General features: G+C 33.6%; 1 protein-coding gene across 16 annotated transcripts in view; it reads right to left on the bottom strand.

The window, feature by feature from the left end:
• Positions 1 to 16,770, bottom strand: part of Dscam2 (Down syndrome cell adhesion molecule 2) — a 956,598-nt gene that overhangs the window by 885,975 nt on the left and 53,853 nt on the right. For all 16 annotated transcript variants that reach the window (XR_010281598.1, XM_064064644.1, XM_064064647.1 and 13 more), the window contains exons 3-4: positions 11,405 to 11,566; positions 3,687 to 3,833 (exon numbers count right to left, since the gene is read on the bottom strand). Coding sequence is in view for 15 of the 16 variants with exons in the window: in XM_064064644.1 (XP_063920714.1) it covers positions 3,687 to 3,833; positions 11,405 to 11,566 (309 nt within the window). In the remaining variant the exon portion in view is untranslated. The remainder of the gene's footprint in view (positions 1 to 3,686; positions 3,834 to 11,404; positions 11,567 to 16,770) is intronic.

Below are 16,770 nucleotides of genomic sequence, written 5' to 3' on the forward strand. Positions count from 1 at the left end.
TTTGGTTAAAAGCCGTGAAACGGGTGGATTTAACGAAGCCAAAGTAAAGTATTCCTATGTTTGTTCGGATCATTTTATTACTTCCCGAGCGTAAGCAAAGGAAGTATTGTAATCGAGTCCGTCGGCCGACTCTCTACTTTTACGTTTTCTCGATCTTGCATGACCCCTAGAAGACGAAGAAATAGGTCTCCCATTTCCGTCTGTCTGTCCGTCTGTCCGTCTGTCCGTCTGTCCGTCTGTCCGTCTGTCCGTCCGTCTGTCCGTCCGTCTGTCCGTCTGCCGTCCCGGATTTTTATTAGACAGATAATCTCCGAAAGTACTCGACCGATTGTTGTGAAATATTGTACTTATATTAAGAATATCATGTAGATGGTAAAACGCTAACCAAAATTTGTCTAATCATCCCCACCACTAATGCGATGACGTCACTTCAAAATTGTACATAGTAAATGGGTTTTCAATTGTATAAAATAACATAGTCCTACACATGTAGTTTACAACTCTGAATCGACTTTTCACCCGAAACGTCCAGATTTTTGGAAAAAAAATCAAAATTATAAAACAACATTTTGAAATTTAATTTTTAATCTGCTAACCAGAATGCTTTGAAATGTTGCAGATGTTTTAAGGCTATAAAGAGCATCATAAATCTTTAGTCAAAAAATATTTGCTTATCCCCTCCAAAAACTTGATGACGTCAGCTCAAAAGTTTGTGGAATAAATCATATCTAAAATGTACAAAATATGATGAGTCTGTACTTGTGATCTATCACTCCATTCATATTTTTTGGATTTGCATATACAGGGTGACTCAAAAAAATTAATGAATGCGTAAATATATTTTATTGATTTAATCAGGAACTACAAAACCGAATGCTCTGAAATCTTGCAGATGTTTTAAGGTCATAAAGAGCATAATAAATGTTTAGTCAAAATATATTTGCTTATCCCCTCCAAAAACTTGATGACGTCAGCTCGAACGTTTGCCGAATAAATCATATCTAAAATGTACAAAATATGATGAGCCTGTACTTGTCATTTATCACTCCATTCATATTTTTTGGATTTGCATATACAGAGTGACTCAAAAAAATTAATGAATGCGTAAATATATTTTATTGATCTAATCAGGAACTACAAAACGGAATGCTCTGACATCTTGCAGATGTTTTAAGGTTATAAAGAGCATAATAAATGTTTAGTCAAAATATATTTGCTTATCCCCTCCAAAAACTTGATGACGTCAGCTCAAAAGTTTACCGATTAAATCGTATCTAAAATGTACAAAATATGATGAGTCTGTACTTGTGGTTTATCATTCCATTCATATTTTTGGATTTGCATATGCAGGGTGACTCAAAAAAATTAATGAAGGCGTGAATTTATTTTATTTTATCGATTTAATCAGGAATTACAAAACCGAATGCTTTGAAATCTTGGGAATATTTTAAAGTTATTATAAGCATGGTAAACTTTTGTTCAAAATGTATTTGTTCATCCCTCCTAAAAAAATTGATGACGTCACCCTTAAATTTTGCTGAATAAATCCTATCTAAAATGCAAAAAATATGATGAGTTTGTACTTGTGATTTATCATTCCATTCATATTTTTTAGATTTTCTTAAGAGGTGGTTCAAAAAAATTAATGAAGTCAATTTATTTTATTGATTAAATTAAAGGCAACACTTATTATTAGTATTACACCCCAACCAACCCAATTTGGTAGACACAAAATTTGTTAAAGGAAAAACTCGGTTGAAACATAAGGGTAGCACGCTTATTTACATCGACTTTAACATTACAGACCTGCATTTGTTTTATGCGCTCACTTGGTTCCGCGAATGTGAAATAGACATATTTATAATCAACCAATTGTGAATTTCACCGTCAAGAATTAAAATAAAACCCAATGTTTTATATAATAAGCGGAAGTCGAAGCAATAAAACTGATGGTCGTTTTGTTTACAGTTTCTCTGTTTGACTCTCACGTATGCTGTTACGCTTGTCATCTTAAATTAAGAATGTTTATACATACACGATTTTCAGTTGCCTCTGATACGTATACGTGAGTAAATTGTCTCGTTATTTTATTGATTATTACAAATCAATATTCAAAACGACCCAATTCATTTTCCCGAAAATTTGAGAATATAATAATTTTATTCTTAGTATTACACTACATCTATCCCAACTGATATACGTGTCCTTGCAAAAATGTTGATGACGTCATCGCATTTTTTTTTTAAATTCCCACTACAAAAATGTAATGAGAAAAAAAACACAACAGGCATGCAGTCGTCAAGTTTCCGACAGCGAGGGAAGTACTGTCTAAACTCTTTAGACCAATTTTTTTAGGTACAGTAACTACCTATTAGATTTACAGTTTCTAATAAATTACTACATTGGTGCTCTTTTAGGCAGATTTGTCGGATGTGGACCATCCTGATTATGTTCCATCATAAAATTTAGGATATCAAAATAAATCCACTCATAATAGTTGTAATGTTGAAAGACACATTCATTTAAAAAAGAGAAAACTGAATAAATGCCTCTAGAGTTTTGAATGCACGAATTTCATTGTGGGTTATTTTACTTATTCCAAAAATAAAAAAGTTTAGAATGGTATTCGTTGTTATGGTAGGCAAATCGTCTAAATACAAATTAAAATCACTTGCACTCATTGTATAAGGATCTACGCCGTTTAAATTGTTTAACTTTTATACATATCTGCTTTTCTCTTTGACGGAAAGACATCGTGCATAATCACTTAAATTATCCACACTTTAAAAACAAATCACACACCTTCACTTAAACCCGTCACATTAACTTCAAACGAAAATATTAATTTCCGATTTACCGCTTAAAACACACGGATGTATTTTGGGTGACGAGGAATTCAAACCAAAACAGCGTTCTGAATTTTTATTTTTATTATGGTTTTTTAAACTGAAATCGCCAAAAAAGCACCCTGATACACAGAAAAGAAATGAAAGAAGATATCCACGTGTTTATTTTCTAGATAAATACCCACACTTTTAAATAAAATGCGAAAATGTTAACATTGTCACTTATGGAGTTTCACGGCGCTTGTCAAACGCTGAGTTCCCGCCACAGCGTGACGTCACATGTTATTGGCTAATGTAATTTTCTCCTAATTTGTAACCACTAGTATCGTAGCTGGTAGTTTTTTACTAATAAGTGGGGTTATAATCTCATAGCTAATTTTGTAATTGTGTGCTTTTTTTAATTATCTTTCTTTTATTACATTATGTAGTTATACGCTAACTTTCTTTTAATATACGCTTTCGCTAGTGCCTATAGTTTTCGGCCCGAGACTTGAGCATCTACCCTTTTTTGGTTGTTGTCTTCTCGTTTTTTCGTTTACTATCCCTATTCCTTACGGAAAATATTCGTGGCAAACACTAAACAATTTATATTATTAATCTCAAGAATGATAGTGTGATAAATTCAACCTCTCTCCACAAACTTTGAAAGTGATAATATTTTTGGACGAAACTAATCAGATCTCTTTAGATATATTATATGTATCTACTTTCAAATAACAATATTGCAGAAATGTATAATCTAAATTTTTTAAACGCTCACGTTCAAACAGAATATCAAAATGAAGAATACGAATTTATATTTAGATAACTGTGCAACTTGGCCAGTGTTACAGTACTTACCTGTAATTCTTACATTCGCGGGACTGCTAACTATGACTTGTCGGCTTAGACGATGCATAGTTCTGCAACGATATGTTGGAAACTGATCACTAAACTCTAAGTTGTGAATGAGAAGTTCTCCTGATGGCAGTTGATGAAATTTTCCATCTGTAAAAATATTTATACAATTAGAAATACCCATCTGGTAGTACGGACGTCATGATTTTAAAAAAGGGTTGGTGATATAACGGGTGGTAAATTCGGTCTTGTGTACTAGAACTTAACTAAACTTCATTTTAATCAACTTCCACACATATTTTGAGGATTTTTGCTCAATACTAAATAGCCTAAAAAGACTAAAAATAAATTTTAAGACAACCTTGGAATTGTGTCTTTAGCCAACCATTGCAAAAATCTACTCGTTTTTTTTTTGCACAGAAATGAAAACATTAGTTTTTTCACTAGCAGCCATAAAGCATGCAAATGTCGACTTATTTAGAGGTAGCAAAGTTCAACTTTTGAGACCAAGGTTCAAAAAGAAGCTTTAGGTTATGTACGAAATACTTGATGTGATTATTTCTTAAAAAATGAGTAAATTTGTGCTACTAACATTACTTGATTATACGCATGGTAGTTGGTAGACGGTGGAAGATAAAATGATTAATTCAGGGACAAGTGTAAACGGTTTTCTTTGTGTTGAAAATTTAGATCAAGTTTGATTAGAAATCAAAACAAAATCATGTTGCGTCAAAAAATTGAACCTTTATTTTTTCAATTTATTGTCTTATGGTTTCTACTAGTGAAAAAAATAGTATATTAACCATGCACGGTTGTAAAGCCACTTCTAGACCTCGCGCTTTAGAGCCGTCGACGCTGTGCGTCTCGGGTTCTAATTTCCGCTCGGTCTAGAATGCTTGGCTTTGCAACCTTGGCTAATAATGACTAATTTTTGGCCTCACTTGTCAGTTTTTGACTGACGTTTTCAAATGTCAAAAGCTTGCTTTTGTGTGCCATGTATTTTTGTCCACCATTTTTATTCATAAAACTTGGTCTAACGTTGTTGCGACAGAAGTTTCTTCGCTTCTGAAGTGCAATGAATCATATCCAGCATTTTCGAAAAATGATATATTTTTTATTACTTCCCGAGCGTAAGCAAAGGAAGTATTGTAATCGAGTCCGTCGGCCGACTCTCGACTTTTACGTTTTCTCGGCCTTTCATGACCCCTGGAGGACGAAGAAATAGGTCTCCCGTTTCCATCTGTCTGTCCGTCTGTCCGTCTGTCCGTCTATCCCGGATTTTTATTAGACAGATAATCTCCGAAAGTACTGGACCGATTGTTGCGAAATTTTGTATTTATGTTAGGAATATCGTGTAGATGGTAAAACGCTAACCAAAATTTGTCTAATCATCCCCACCACTAATGCCATGACCTCAGTTCAAAATTGTACATAGTAAATGGGTTTTAAATTGTATCAAATAGCATAGTCTTACACATGTAGTTTATGACTCTGAATTGAGATTTTACACGAAACGTCCAGATTTTTGGAATAAAAATCAAAATTAGGAAACAACATTTTGACATTTAATTTGTAATGCTTTGGAATTTTGCAGATGCTTTACAGTTATGACAAGCACGATAAATTTTTAATCAAAATATATTTACTTATCCCCTCCAAAAAATTGATGACGTCAGCTCAAAAGTTTGCCGAATAAATCCTATCTAAAATGTACAAAATATGATGAGTCTGTACATGTGATTTATCATCCACTTCATATTTTTTGGATTTGCGTATACAGGGTGACAAAAAAATTAATGAATGCGTGAATTTATTTTATTGATTTAATCAGTAACTACAAAACCGAATGCTTTGAAATCTTGGAGATGTTTTAAAGTTGTCATAGGCATGATACATTTATAGTCAAAATGTGTTTGCTCATCCCCTCTAAAAAATTGATGACGTCACCTCAAAATTTTGCTGAATAAATCCTATCTTAAATGTGTAAAATATGATGAGTCTGTAGTTGTGATTTATTATTCCATTCAGATTTTTGGATTTGCATATACAGGGCTACTCAAAATAATTAATGAATGCGTGAATTTATTTTATTGATTTAATCAGTAACTACAAAACCGAATGTTTTGAAATCTTGGAGATGTTTTAAAGTTGTCATAGGCATGATAAATTTATAGTCAAAATGTATTTGCTCATCCCCTCTAAAAAATTGATGACGTCACCTCAAAATTTTGCTGAATAAATCCTATCTTAAATGTGTAAAATATGATGAGTCTGTAGTTGTGATTTATCATTCCATTAATATTTTTTGGATTTGCATTTACAGGGTGACTCAAAAAAAATAATGAAAGTGGGAATTTATTTTATTGATTTAATCAGGAACTACAAAACCGAATGCTTTGAAATCTTGGAGATGTTTTAAAGTTGTCATAGGCATGATAAATTTATAGTCAAAATGTATTTGCTAATCCCCTCCTAAAAAATTGATGACGTCACCTCAACATTTTGCTGAATAAATCCTACCTTAAATGTGCAAAATATGATGAGTCTGTAGTTGTGATTTATCGTTCCATTAATATTTTTTGGATTTGCATATACAGGGTGACTCAAAAAAAAAATTAAAGTGGGAATTTATTTTACTGATTTAATCAGGAACTACAAAACCGAATGCTTTGAAATCTTGGAGATGTTTTAAATTTATCACAAGCATGGTAAAATTCTGATCGAAATGTATTTGCTCATCCCCCCTAAAAATTTGATGACGCCACCGCAAAATTTTGCTGAAGAAATACTTAAATGTGTAAAGAAGGATGAGTCTATACTTGTGATTTATCACTGCATTCATATTTTTTAGATTTGCATATACAGAGTGTCTGAAAAAAATTATTGACTGAGTCAATTAATTTTATTGTTTAAATCAAGAATTACAAAAATGTAATACAAAAAAGACATAATAGGCTTGCAGTCGTTACGTTCCCGACAGCGAGGGAAGTATTGTCTAAACTCTTTAGACCAATTTTTTAAATTTTTTATGAGGACCCCTATAAGTTGAAATAAATATATGTAAATATGTAATGTTAAAGTAAATGTAAAAAATTGGTCTAAAGAGTTTAGACAGCACTTCCCTCGCTGTCGGAAACGTGACGACTGCATGCCTATTATCTATTTTTTTGAATGGAGTGATAAATCACAAGTACAGACTCATCATATTTTGTACATTTTAGATAGGATTTATTCGGCAAATTTTCGAGCTGACGTCATCAATGTTTTGGAGGGGATAAGCAAATATATTCTGACCAAAGATTTATGATGCTCTTTACAGCCTTAAAACATCTGCAACATTTCAAAGCATTCGGATTGGCAGATTTAAAATTAAAATGCAAAATGTTTTATTATTTTGAATTTTTTTCCAAAAATCTGGATGTTTCGGGTAAAAACTGAATTCGGAGTCATAAACTACATGTGTAGAACTATGTTATTTTATACAATTTAAAACCCATTTACTATGTACAATTTTGGAGTGACGTCATCGCATTAGTGGTGGGGATGATTAGACAAATTTTGGTTAGCGTTTTACCATCTACATGATATTCCTAGTATAAGTCCAAAATTTCACAACAATCGGTCCAGTACTTTCGGAGATTATCTGTCTAATAAATTGAGAGCGGATTTTATAAAATTTGCATATCCTTTATTTTTTGCATATATAAGTAATATGATATTTAGTATGTGAACGAATCATGCTAATTAAAAATTTATACAGCTATAAAAAATTGCATATTTGCATATATGCCACATATTTCACGTAACGAGTGCATATTTTACAAATTTATCAATTTTTGTGCTAATTTAAAAAAAAATTGTCATTCTTTTGGCATTTAACTAGAAAGACGAAATTTCGTGAATCATTGCAAATATTCTCAAGAGCTTCAAATAAGTAGGAAATGTTTGGGTTATATAGTAGTTTGGAGAAACCACTGGGTGTTAAGCCATTCTTCCAGGTAAATTCAGGCCCTAATTACTTTTGGAAATATGTACGGTTCATTCCCAGTATTCTTGTTCGTTACTTAAGTGTATTAATGGTGTGTTTTATGGTGGTCGAAGGGACGTTATCCTATTATTTTTCATCGTGAGTTTGCATTGAAAGTATTTAAGGCAATACAGGTGTGTCAATATGTCGAAGATGACTTAAATTAATTTATGGATTAAACCTTTTCCTGAACTTATTCTTCAAGAAGGAGCTGTATTTTGTCGCGCCTGCTCTATTTTTACATCTGTTAACGTAGCATGCAGTTTTTCTATTTACAAATACATACTTTAAAATCACGGGAAAACTTTTTGTTAGAATATTCGAAAAATATTTAAAAATAAATTGTTACCAAAATAGTAATTAAATAGTCGATTACTGCTATTTTTTAATTTGTTCTGTTTATATTTGTTTTTTAGTATAAGAATATTACCTTTAAAAATGTGATTTATGTGTTAGTGAGATGTAATCAAACACCTTGCAATGTGATTTATGTATTTTTTGTAATAAAACGTAAGCTCGGGAAACCTGTTTTCGTAATTTGTAAATAAATTTAGTTTGGTTATTACGCTTTTTTTTTATTTTTGGAGCACATGCAACTGCATATCTCTGCATATATTAAGAAAGTTACTGCATATTTGCATAAATTTGGTGCATATCATATGATCATATTTGCCAAAATTTTTTTGCATATTTTCCGCTCTCTATTAATAAAAATCCGGGACGGTAGACAGATGGACAGACGGACAGACGGACAGACAGACGGAAATGGCAGACCTATTTCTTCGTCTTCTAGGGGTCATGAAAAGCCGAGAAAGCGTAAAAGTAGAGAGTCGGCCGATGGACTCGATTACAATACTTCCTTTGCTTACGCTCGGGAAGTAATAAGGGGTCTCCAGACAACAAAAACTCGTGGAGACCAATTTGTATTCAAAGTCAAATATCCAAAGTGTTTGAATTAGTTATGACATTGAGATTATACAGTTTTTTTGAAAAAAATCACATGTTAATACACAACATGGCTATCGAAAAAATAAATCGACCCTGACAGCAATTGAAGACTTTATCACTTTCATTGGAAAATCTTTTAACAAAAAAGATAATATTGCTGCAATATTTTTCGATTTTAGTAGTGCATTTGACTCTATAAATCATGAACTGTTTATTAATAAATTAGAAAAAATGGGTGTTAGAGGAATCAGTGAAAAGTGGATAACATCCTACTTAAGCAATAGAAAACAAAAAGTAGTAATCGATAAAACAATTTCAGAAGCAAACAAAATAACTATGGGCGTACCCCAAGGGTCGACTTTCGGTCCTTTGCTTTTCATCGCTTTTGTAAATGACATTGATGATAATTGTCCAACAGCAAAAAAAGCTAATTACATAGATGATACAAACTTTATAATAACTAATCCGTTGGTTACTAATGGTAACAATGCATGTAAAGAAATACTGAACTTGTCGATGGCAAATGGGCTGAAGCTTAACACCTCTAAAACATGTATGGTTCAGTTTATATCTCAAAATATTAACTACGAATCTTCTTTATACATAAAATTAAATGGAAAAACAATAATTCAAAAAAGTGAAGCCAAATTTTTGGGATTATTAATTGACAACAAACTACTATGGCACTCTCACATAATTCAACTCTGTAAAAAACTCTCATCAGTATGCTACATTTTGAGGACATTAAAACATACAGTATCTTTTGACATCTTGAGGCTCGCGTAGGTACTTTGGATTATTTCAATCAGTCATGATGTATGGACTTGTTTTTTGGGGATTGTCAAGTAGCAGTAACGACATTTTTAAAATACAGAAACAAGCATTGAGATTCATGGAAGGGTTCAAAACGTATTATTCATGTAAACCGCTATTCAAAAAATATAAAATTTTAACACTGCCAAGTTTGTTTATTTTGTAAATCTTGCTGCGTGTACACAGTAAAAGAACTGAATTTGTAAAAAACAATGAATTACATTCTTATAGTTTATGTTCTGACGACTTGTATCAAAATTTTGCTAGACTTAGTTAATGTAACACAAATCCAAACTATGTAAGTGTACAGTTATACAACAAACTAGACTAAAATTTAAACGAATTGATAACATCAGTTCTCAACTAAGCTATTTCGGACTACTCCTAAATTAGAGATAACTAAGGGTAAAATTGAAATTTTTTTAAGATTCAACATGGATTTCATTTCTATCGATAATTGTAGATATTTTGAAATCTTGGTGTGGTATATGTTTGAATAATGTTGTTTGTGTTAGGAATAGCAATGTCAATGAGAATGGCTTCGTTCGTTGTTTTTTGATAAGTATGATGTCTGGTCTGTTAGCTGTAATGTTTAAGTCTGTAAGTATTGTGCGATTGTATTTGTTATTTTCAAGGAACGGGGATGGAATGTAAGTGTAATAAGGTGTCGTATCTTCGATTAAGTTAATAAATGTTGCTAATTCTTTGTGAATGATTTTGGCTGCGTTGTCGTGTCTAGCTTTGTAGTCAGTTTGTGCCAGGATGATGCAGGAGATTATGTGCTGAATCGTTCCAGGTTTTTTTTTGCAGAGGCGACAGCAGTCGTTTCTTATATTCGGATCTTTGATGATGTATTTTCTGTAATTCTTGGTATTGATTACTTGGTCTTGAATAGCAAACACAAATCCTTCTGTTTCGGCAGACAAACTTAATTTTTTTAACGAAATCAATGACATCTTCTTGTTGACATGAGTTTCTTCTAAGTCTTTGTAGAATTTTCCATGTAGTTGTTTTTGTTTTAGCCCACTTATTATTTTGTCTATTCTGTGGGAGGTATGGATTTCTTCGGTGTTCGACAGATTTAAGGGTGTGTGGTTCAAATCTGCTCTTGTGATGGTGCGAAAATTACATAAAAATCTGTTTAATAATTTTAGCAATTTTTAACAAAATGCAGTATGACAGGGAACTAAACATTGATTAACCATCTGTTCAACTAGTGAAGTGTAATAAGTTTCGTATTTTTCATGGAACGTACTCGTTAAAATGTGTTTTTGACTTTGTATTGACAAACTCAAACAGCGAGATAAGTATTTTCTGTTACAGAAATATTCATATGCAATGCAGTAATGAAAAACTAAACAAAATACAGGCCGATTCAGCGTAAATGACGAACGGCCTATAGGGCCACCCAAAATACATTTTCTTTCTGTTCCTGGATTCATAGCAGAATTTAAAAAATATCATTAATTCAAGTTTGCATTCTTATGTCACTGTCAATTTTGAGCAGTGTCAAAAAAATGTTCCAGTGACGACAAATTTGTACACCCAGAAGTATTCTGAACGTAGAGATCCAACAGATAAAACTTTCAGAAGACTTTAAACTAAATTACGAAACCTTTGGTCTGTGAGTAAACGAAAAAGTATTTTAACCGTTACACATTTGAACAACTAGATTTGAGTTTTGGAGACTGACTTTCACAATGGGCAACGGTCAATCGCGAGAGGAATTGGCGTAAGTCAATATTTTGTTCGCCGGATGTAAAAGACTAACAAATTCTACTCTGGTGTTAATCAAGGAATAAATGAATAATGTATTTTGGGTTGCCGCTAATCATAAATCACATTTGTTATTTAGGCGAATCGCCCTGTATTTTATAAGGTTTATGATCAACATTACATAGCTGAACAATAGCAAATGCATTAGTTTACATACCTCCTTGTAAAGACGGATAAATAAAAAATGTTGGCTCTTGAATCCAAGAAATTATTCTAACCAATTCCTTTGCAAATGTTGGTACTATGCACTTCAAAACAGCGGAACAACCTCTTGGTGCACCAATAACTTCAACATCCACTCTGAACGCCTGAGTGACAACTGAAAAAGTAAATTATGTTACTGCAGAGCTTTTAGAATTATGGGGACAACTAATGCAATCGTTGTTTCGAATTAAGCAATAGTTATTTACATTACAAGCGCCGAAAGTACCGAGTGGCATAACGAGCGGGAATGTGGCTCGACGGCGCAGCGAGAGAGCTGCATGTAAGCAAGTTATATACACTCGGCTTTCGCGTGAGTAATGTACAATTGCGGCCTCCCAAAAGTGCACGATTTTTCGTTGTTATAGAATTTTTTGAATTTTTAAATTAATGTAAGTCTGGCTATTACCAGTGGCGCAGCATTTTTGAGTAAACAAAATGTCAAATTTGACAAATTTTGTTATTCGAGTGTCCTTGATTTGAAGATATAATAGAGAAAATTATCATGCACTTTTGGGGGGCCGCAACTGTAAATAATTTTTTGTACTGCTTTTAAAAAAAAATATTTTTTTTGCATTAGCTTTGTCATTGATAAGAATAAGTGTCAAATGTCACATTCGTAAAACCAAATTGAAATGCGAATTTTCAACGCAAACGGTTACTATTAAAAAAGATGAGCAATCTACCACACCATTATCAAATTTTGGCCGATGAGACAATAGCCGATTTGTTGTGAAATAAATTTGGAAAGCGGTACGGATCTTGACTTTCAGTGATACTAACCCAAAATTCATCAAGTAAATATACCCTAAACATTGAAATCAAAACTCGTACAAAAGTGCATTTTTTACCATCCAAATAATAAAAAATCAGGAAGCCGGACCGTCATAACGTCAGTTCACGAAATTCACAATAAAAAAAAAACGCAATACTAAATCCCAGAACATCAGAATCAAATTTTTAAGCCTCTCCGCTACGCGCCGAGCCTTAAGCTAAATCCGCGGGAAGAAATGGCATTTTGCTCAAGTGATATTGTGGTGACCGAATTTGAATCAAATTTTTGCGCTGAAATTTATTAACAGCCGCGCGAATTCACATTTGAATAATTTGAATTTGAGAAAAATAATGCCATCAAAAATCGTTAAACATAGGCAACCATGTGCACGTTAACGCTTGAGGGTAGTTGGTGGTTCTGCATGTTTAGTTAGAGGGCGGTAGTTGGCCTTGGCAAGAAAGAGGAATGGCAAAAACATAATGAAAGAGTGATCATATTTTTTTGGTTCAGTGAACAAACATTTAAAATCAATTTTATTAAAGTTTAAATGAAAAAACTATTACGGCAATAAACTAAGTGATAATTTTCAAACAAATAAAAAATTAATTGCATTTGAACAAAGCGTCTCGTGAATTGTAGTTTTGTGTACCTTAAAACGCATTAAGTTTGGAAAAAATGGAGAATTTGAATGAAAGCAGTGGTTCAGATTATAACTGTACCCTATGATTGTATCCCTCTAGACGTTTTAGAAGTAGCAAGTGAAGCAACGCTAAATTTGTTGCCACTAAGTCGAAATAAAAATAACTTCAAGAATATTTGTTGTTTAAGGAATGGTGTCGTGAAAGAAATGTGGACAGGGTATCAGAGAATGTGGTACTCGCGTACTTTTTTGAAAAATCCAAAGTATTAAAATCATCCCCATCGTGTTCAAAATTCTCGATGCTGAAAGCTACATTATAAATTTGACAAAAATGTATTTTACCTTCCGTTGGGAGGCAAAATAGTTTACCTCCCGCCCAAAGGTAAAGTGACACTTTGTGCCCTTAAATGAGGGAAGAAAATCACATTTTCTGTATAGTGAGTAGAAAAAATTGGTCTAAAGAGTTTAGATAGTACTTCCCTCGCTGTCAGAAACGTGACGACTGCATGCCTATTATGTTTTTTTTTCGCAGTAGATTTCAAAGCATTCGGTTTTGTGGTTCCTGAGTAAACCAATAAAATAAATTTACGCATTCATTTTTTTTTTTGAGTCAGCCGGTATATGCAAATTCACAAAATATAAATGGAACGACAAATTACAAGTACAGACTCATCATATTTTGTATATCCTAGATAGGATTTATTCGGCAAACTTTTGAGCTGACGTCATCAGTTTTTTGGAGAAGGTAACCAAATATATTTTGACTAAAAATTTATTATACTCTTTATAACCTTAAAACATCTGCAAGATTTCAAAACATTCGGTTCCGTAGTTCCTGATAAAATACATTTACGCATTCATTAATTTTTTTGGGTCACTCTGTATATGCAAATCCAAAAAATGTAAATGGAACGATAAATCACAAGAAGAGAATCACCATATTTTGTACATTTTAGATAGGATTTATTCAGCAAAATTTTGTGGTGACGTCATAATTTTTTTAGGGGGGATGAGCAAATACATTTTGATCAAAAACTTACCATACTTATGATAACTTTAAAACATCTTCAAGATTTCAAAGCATTCGGTTTTGTCGTTCCTGGGTAAATCAATAAAATAAATTTACGCATTCATTATTTTTTTTGAGTCACCCTGTACAAGCAAATTCAAAAAATATGAATGGAGTGATAAATCACAAGCACAGACTCATCATATTTTGTACAGTTTAGATAGGATTTATTCGGCAAACTTTCGAACTGACGTCATCAATTTTTTGGAGGGGATAAGCAAATATATTTTGACTAAACATTTATTATGCTCTTTATAACCTTAAAACATCTGCAAGATTTCAAAGCATTCGGTTTTGTAGTTCCTGAGTAAATTAGTAAAATAAATTTACACATTCATTAATTTTTTTTGAGTCACCCTGTGTATGCAAATCCAAAAAATATGAACGGAGTGATAGATCACAAGTACAGACTCATCATATTTTGTACATTTTAGATCGGATTTATTCGGCGAACTTTTGAGCTGACGTCATCAAGTTTTTGGAGGGGATAACCAAATATATTTTGACTAAAGATTTATTATGCTCTTTAAAGCCTTAAAATATCTGCAACATCTCAAAACATTCGGGTTTGCAGATTCAAAATTAAATTGCAAAATCTTGTTTTATAATTTTGATTTTTTTTCCAAAAATCTGGACGTTTTGGGTAAAAACTCAATTCGGAGTCGTAAACTACAGATGTAGGACTATGTTATTTTATACAATTTAAAACCCATTTACTATGTACAATTTTGAAGTGACGTCATTGCATAAGTGGTGGGGATGATTAGACAAATTTTAGTTAGCGTTTTACCATCTACATGATATTCCTAATATAAGTACAAAATTTCACAACATTCGGTCCAGTACTTTCGGAGATTATCTGTCTAATAAAAATCCGGGACGGCAGACAGACGGACAGACGGACAGACAGACAGACGGACAGACGGACAGACAGACAGACGGACAGACGGACAGACGGACAGACGGACAGACGGACGGACGGACAGACGGACAGACAGACGGAAATGGGAGACCTATTTCTTCGTCTTCTAGGGGTCATGAAAGATCGAGAAAACGTAAAAGTAGAGAGTCGGCCGACGGACTCGATTACAATACTTCCTTTGCTTACGCTCGGGAAGTAAAAATGACCGGCTTGCAGTATAAAAGGTTCTCATAACCATTCAGAACATGGAAAAATCTTTAAAAGCATTCCGCGGGGATCTTTTGCGCGATGTCAATGGAAGATTAAACTAAATGATGTCGAACTTCCAAGACAAGGGCGAGTATGTGGTAATAATTTTGCAAGGGATCAATGGATAATTTTGGGCAAGAAAATTAAAATTCACGCTATCCTGTCGATCAGAAATTAAAATGGTCCAGCAGAAGCCACGCGATGCTAGAGTTGGCTGAAAATTTATGAAACCGGAAATAAAAAACCTGTATTAATTGATTTTTATTAAAATTGTTTTAATTATTTCTTTTAGATCTTGTCCACTTGAGACGATACTGTTTTTTTGACATTTGTTTGACGGAATTTTGGATCAAAAATTGCTGTCAAGTGTCATCGTTTGCCCTACCCTTATTTATATATTATATAGGTACACTAGTACTAACATAACATGTGTCAATCAAATAAAATTCATTACTTCAACATTTTGTTTTCAACGTTCTGCTCTAAAATAATTAGGGGAGCTAATATTTTCCAATTTTTCTTTTTACATGTAAAATCTTTATGTTTCAAAAAGGAATCTACACCCGGTATGTTTTATTAAGTTGTATTTAAACGGGATTGTATACTGCATACGGTGGGAGATTGAGTGACAGAAAAGTCACTAATGTCCGTTTGCACCAACGCATTGCAACTATACTTAAAATTTAAGCAATACTTAAAAACAGAAAACCGTTGCACCAACACGAAAACTGCTTCTTAGGGTGTTCTAAGAGGGGCTTAATTTAAGCCGGCAGGTAGCGACTTCTTAAATTTTAAAGTTCTGCTTAACAATAAGAAATGAAAGAGCGCATGCTCGGTCGCTGTTGCCAATCATGTTACACTTTGCATGTTACGATCATGCGCTGAAGATACCTCAGTTGCTAGTGTTGCCAGTAGAAGTCCGCATTCCATTAAACTCATTAAGTAAATATTGCTTTATTAAGCCACGGATAAGCAACGATGGTGTCACTGTCGTACTTCATGAGGCGGCTCAAGTGAACAATCTTCATTTTCGTCTTCGGCCCTTGTCGAATCCTGTAAACGAGATCGTTGATTCTCGTCACGACAATATACGGACCTTCCCAGTCTGGTGACAAATGCGGACAACGAGCTTTTCTTCTTCGGGGATTATAAAGCCATACCAAATCCCCTGCCTGGAATCCTACTGAGTTACCCTTAAGGTCGTACCGTGTTTTCATTCTGTCACTCGTCACCTGGCTCTTGGGGCGTACAGTTTCGTGAACGCTCAGCAGCTTCTCCTTCAAGTCATCGTCGTAACCTTTGACCTTCTTCGTGTCCTTGTTCCATTCTTCAGTCGCTGGGAGGGGACCCGATACTTCTCCTGCAGTTCTTCCAAAAGGCGAGCCGACGTTGTGTGGTTGCATCGGCCCTCTTGCCTTAATCTTCGGTCGTTTGGCAACCCCACAGGTCGTACACTTCTTGCACCAGTTCTCGACGTGTTCTCGACCACGGACCTAATAAAATCTTTACCTAACTTTAGAGAGTGTCTTGTTTACTTTAGAATGAGCACTAGAACCTCCGTTGTACATTTCTCAAAGTATTCCCTTAGTCCTAATTGCCCCAACCCGCGAGGACGACAATCGCGTTTGAGATGTCCCTGGCGCCCACACCTACTTATAGCATTCTAC

This window comes from Zophobas morio, unplaced genomic scaffold, assembly GCF_036711695.1.
Source record: "Zophobas morio isolate AGI-343-1 ecotype UQ-CSIRO unplaced genomic scaffold, CSIRO_AGI_Zmor_V1 ptg000024l, whole genome shotgun sequence".
NCBI classification, from domain to species: Eukaryota; Metazoa; Arthropoda; class Insecta; order Coleoptera; family Tenebrionidae; genus Zophobas; species Zophobas morio.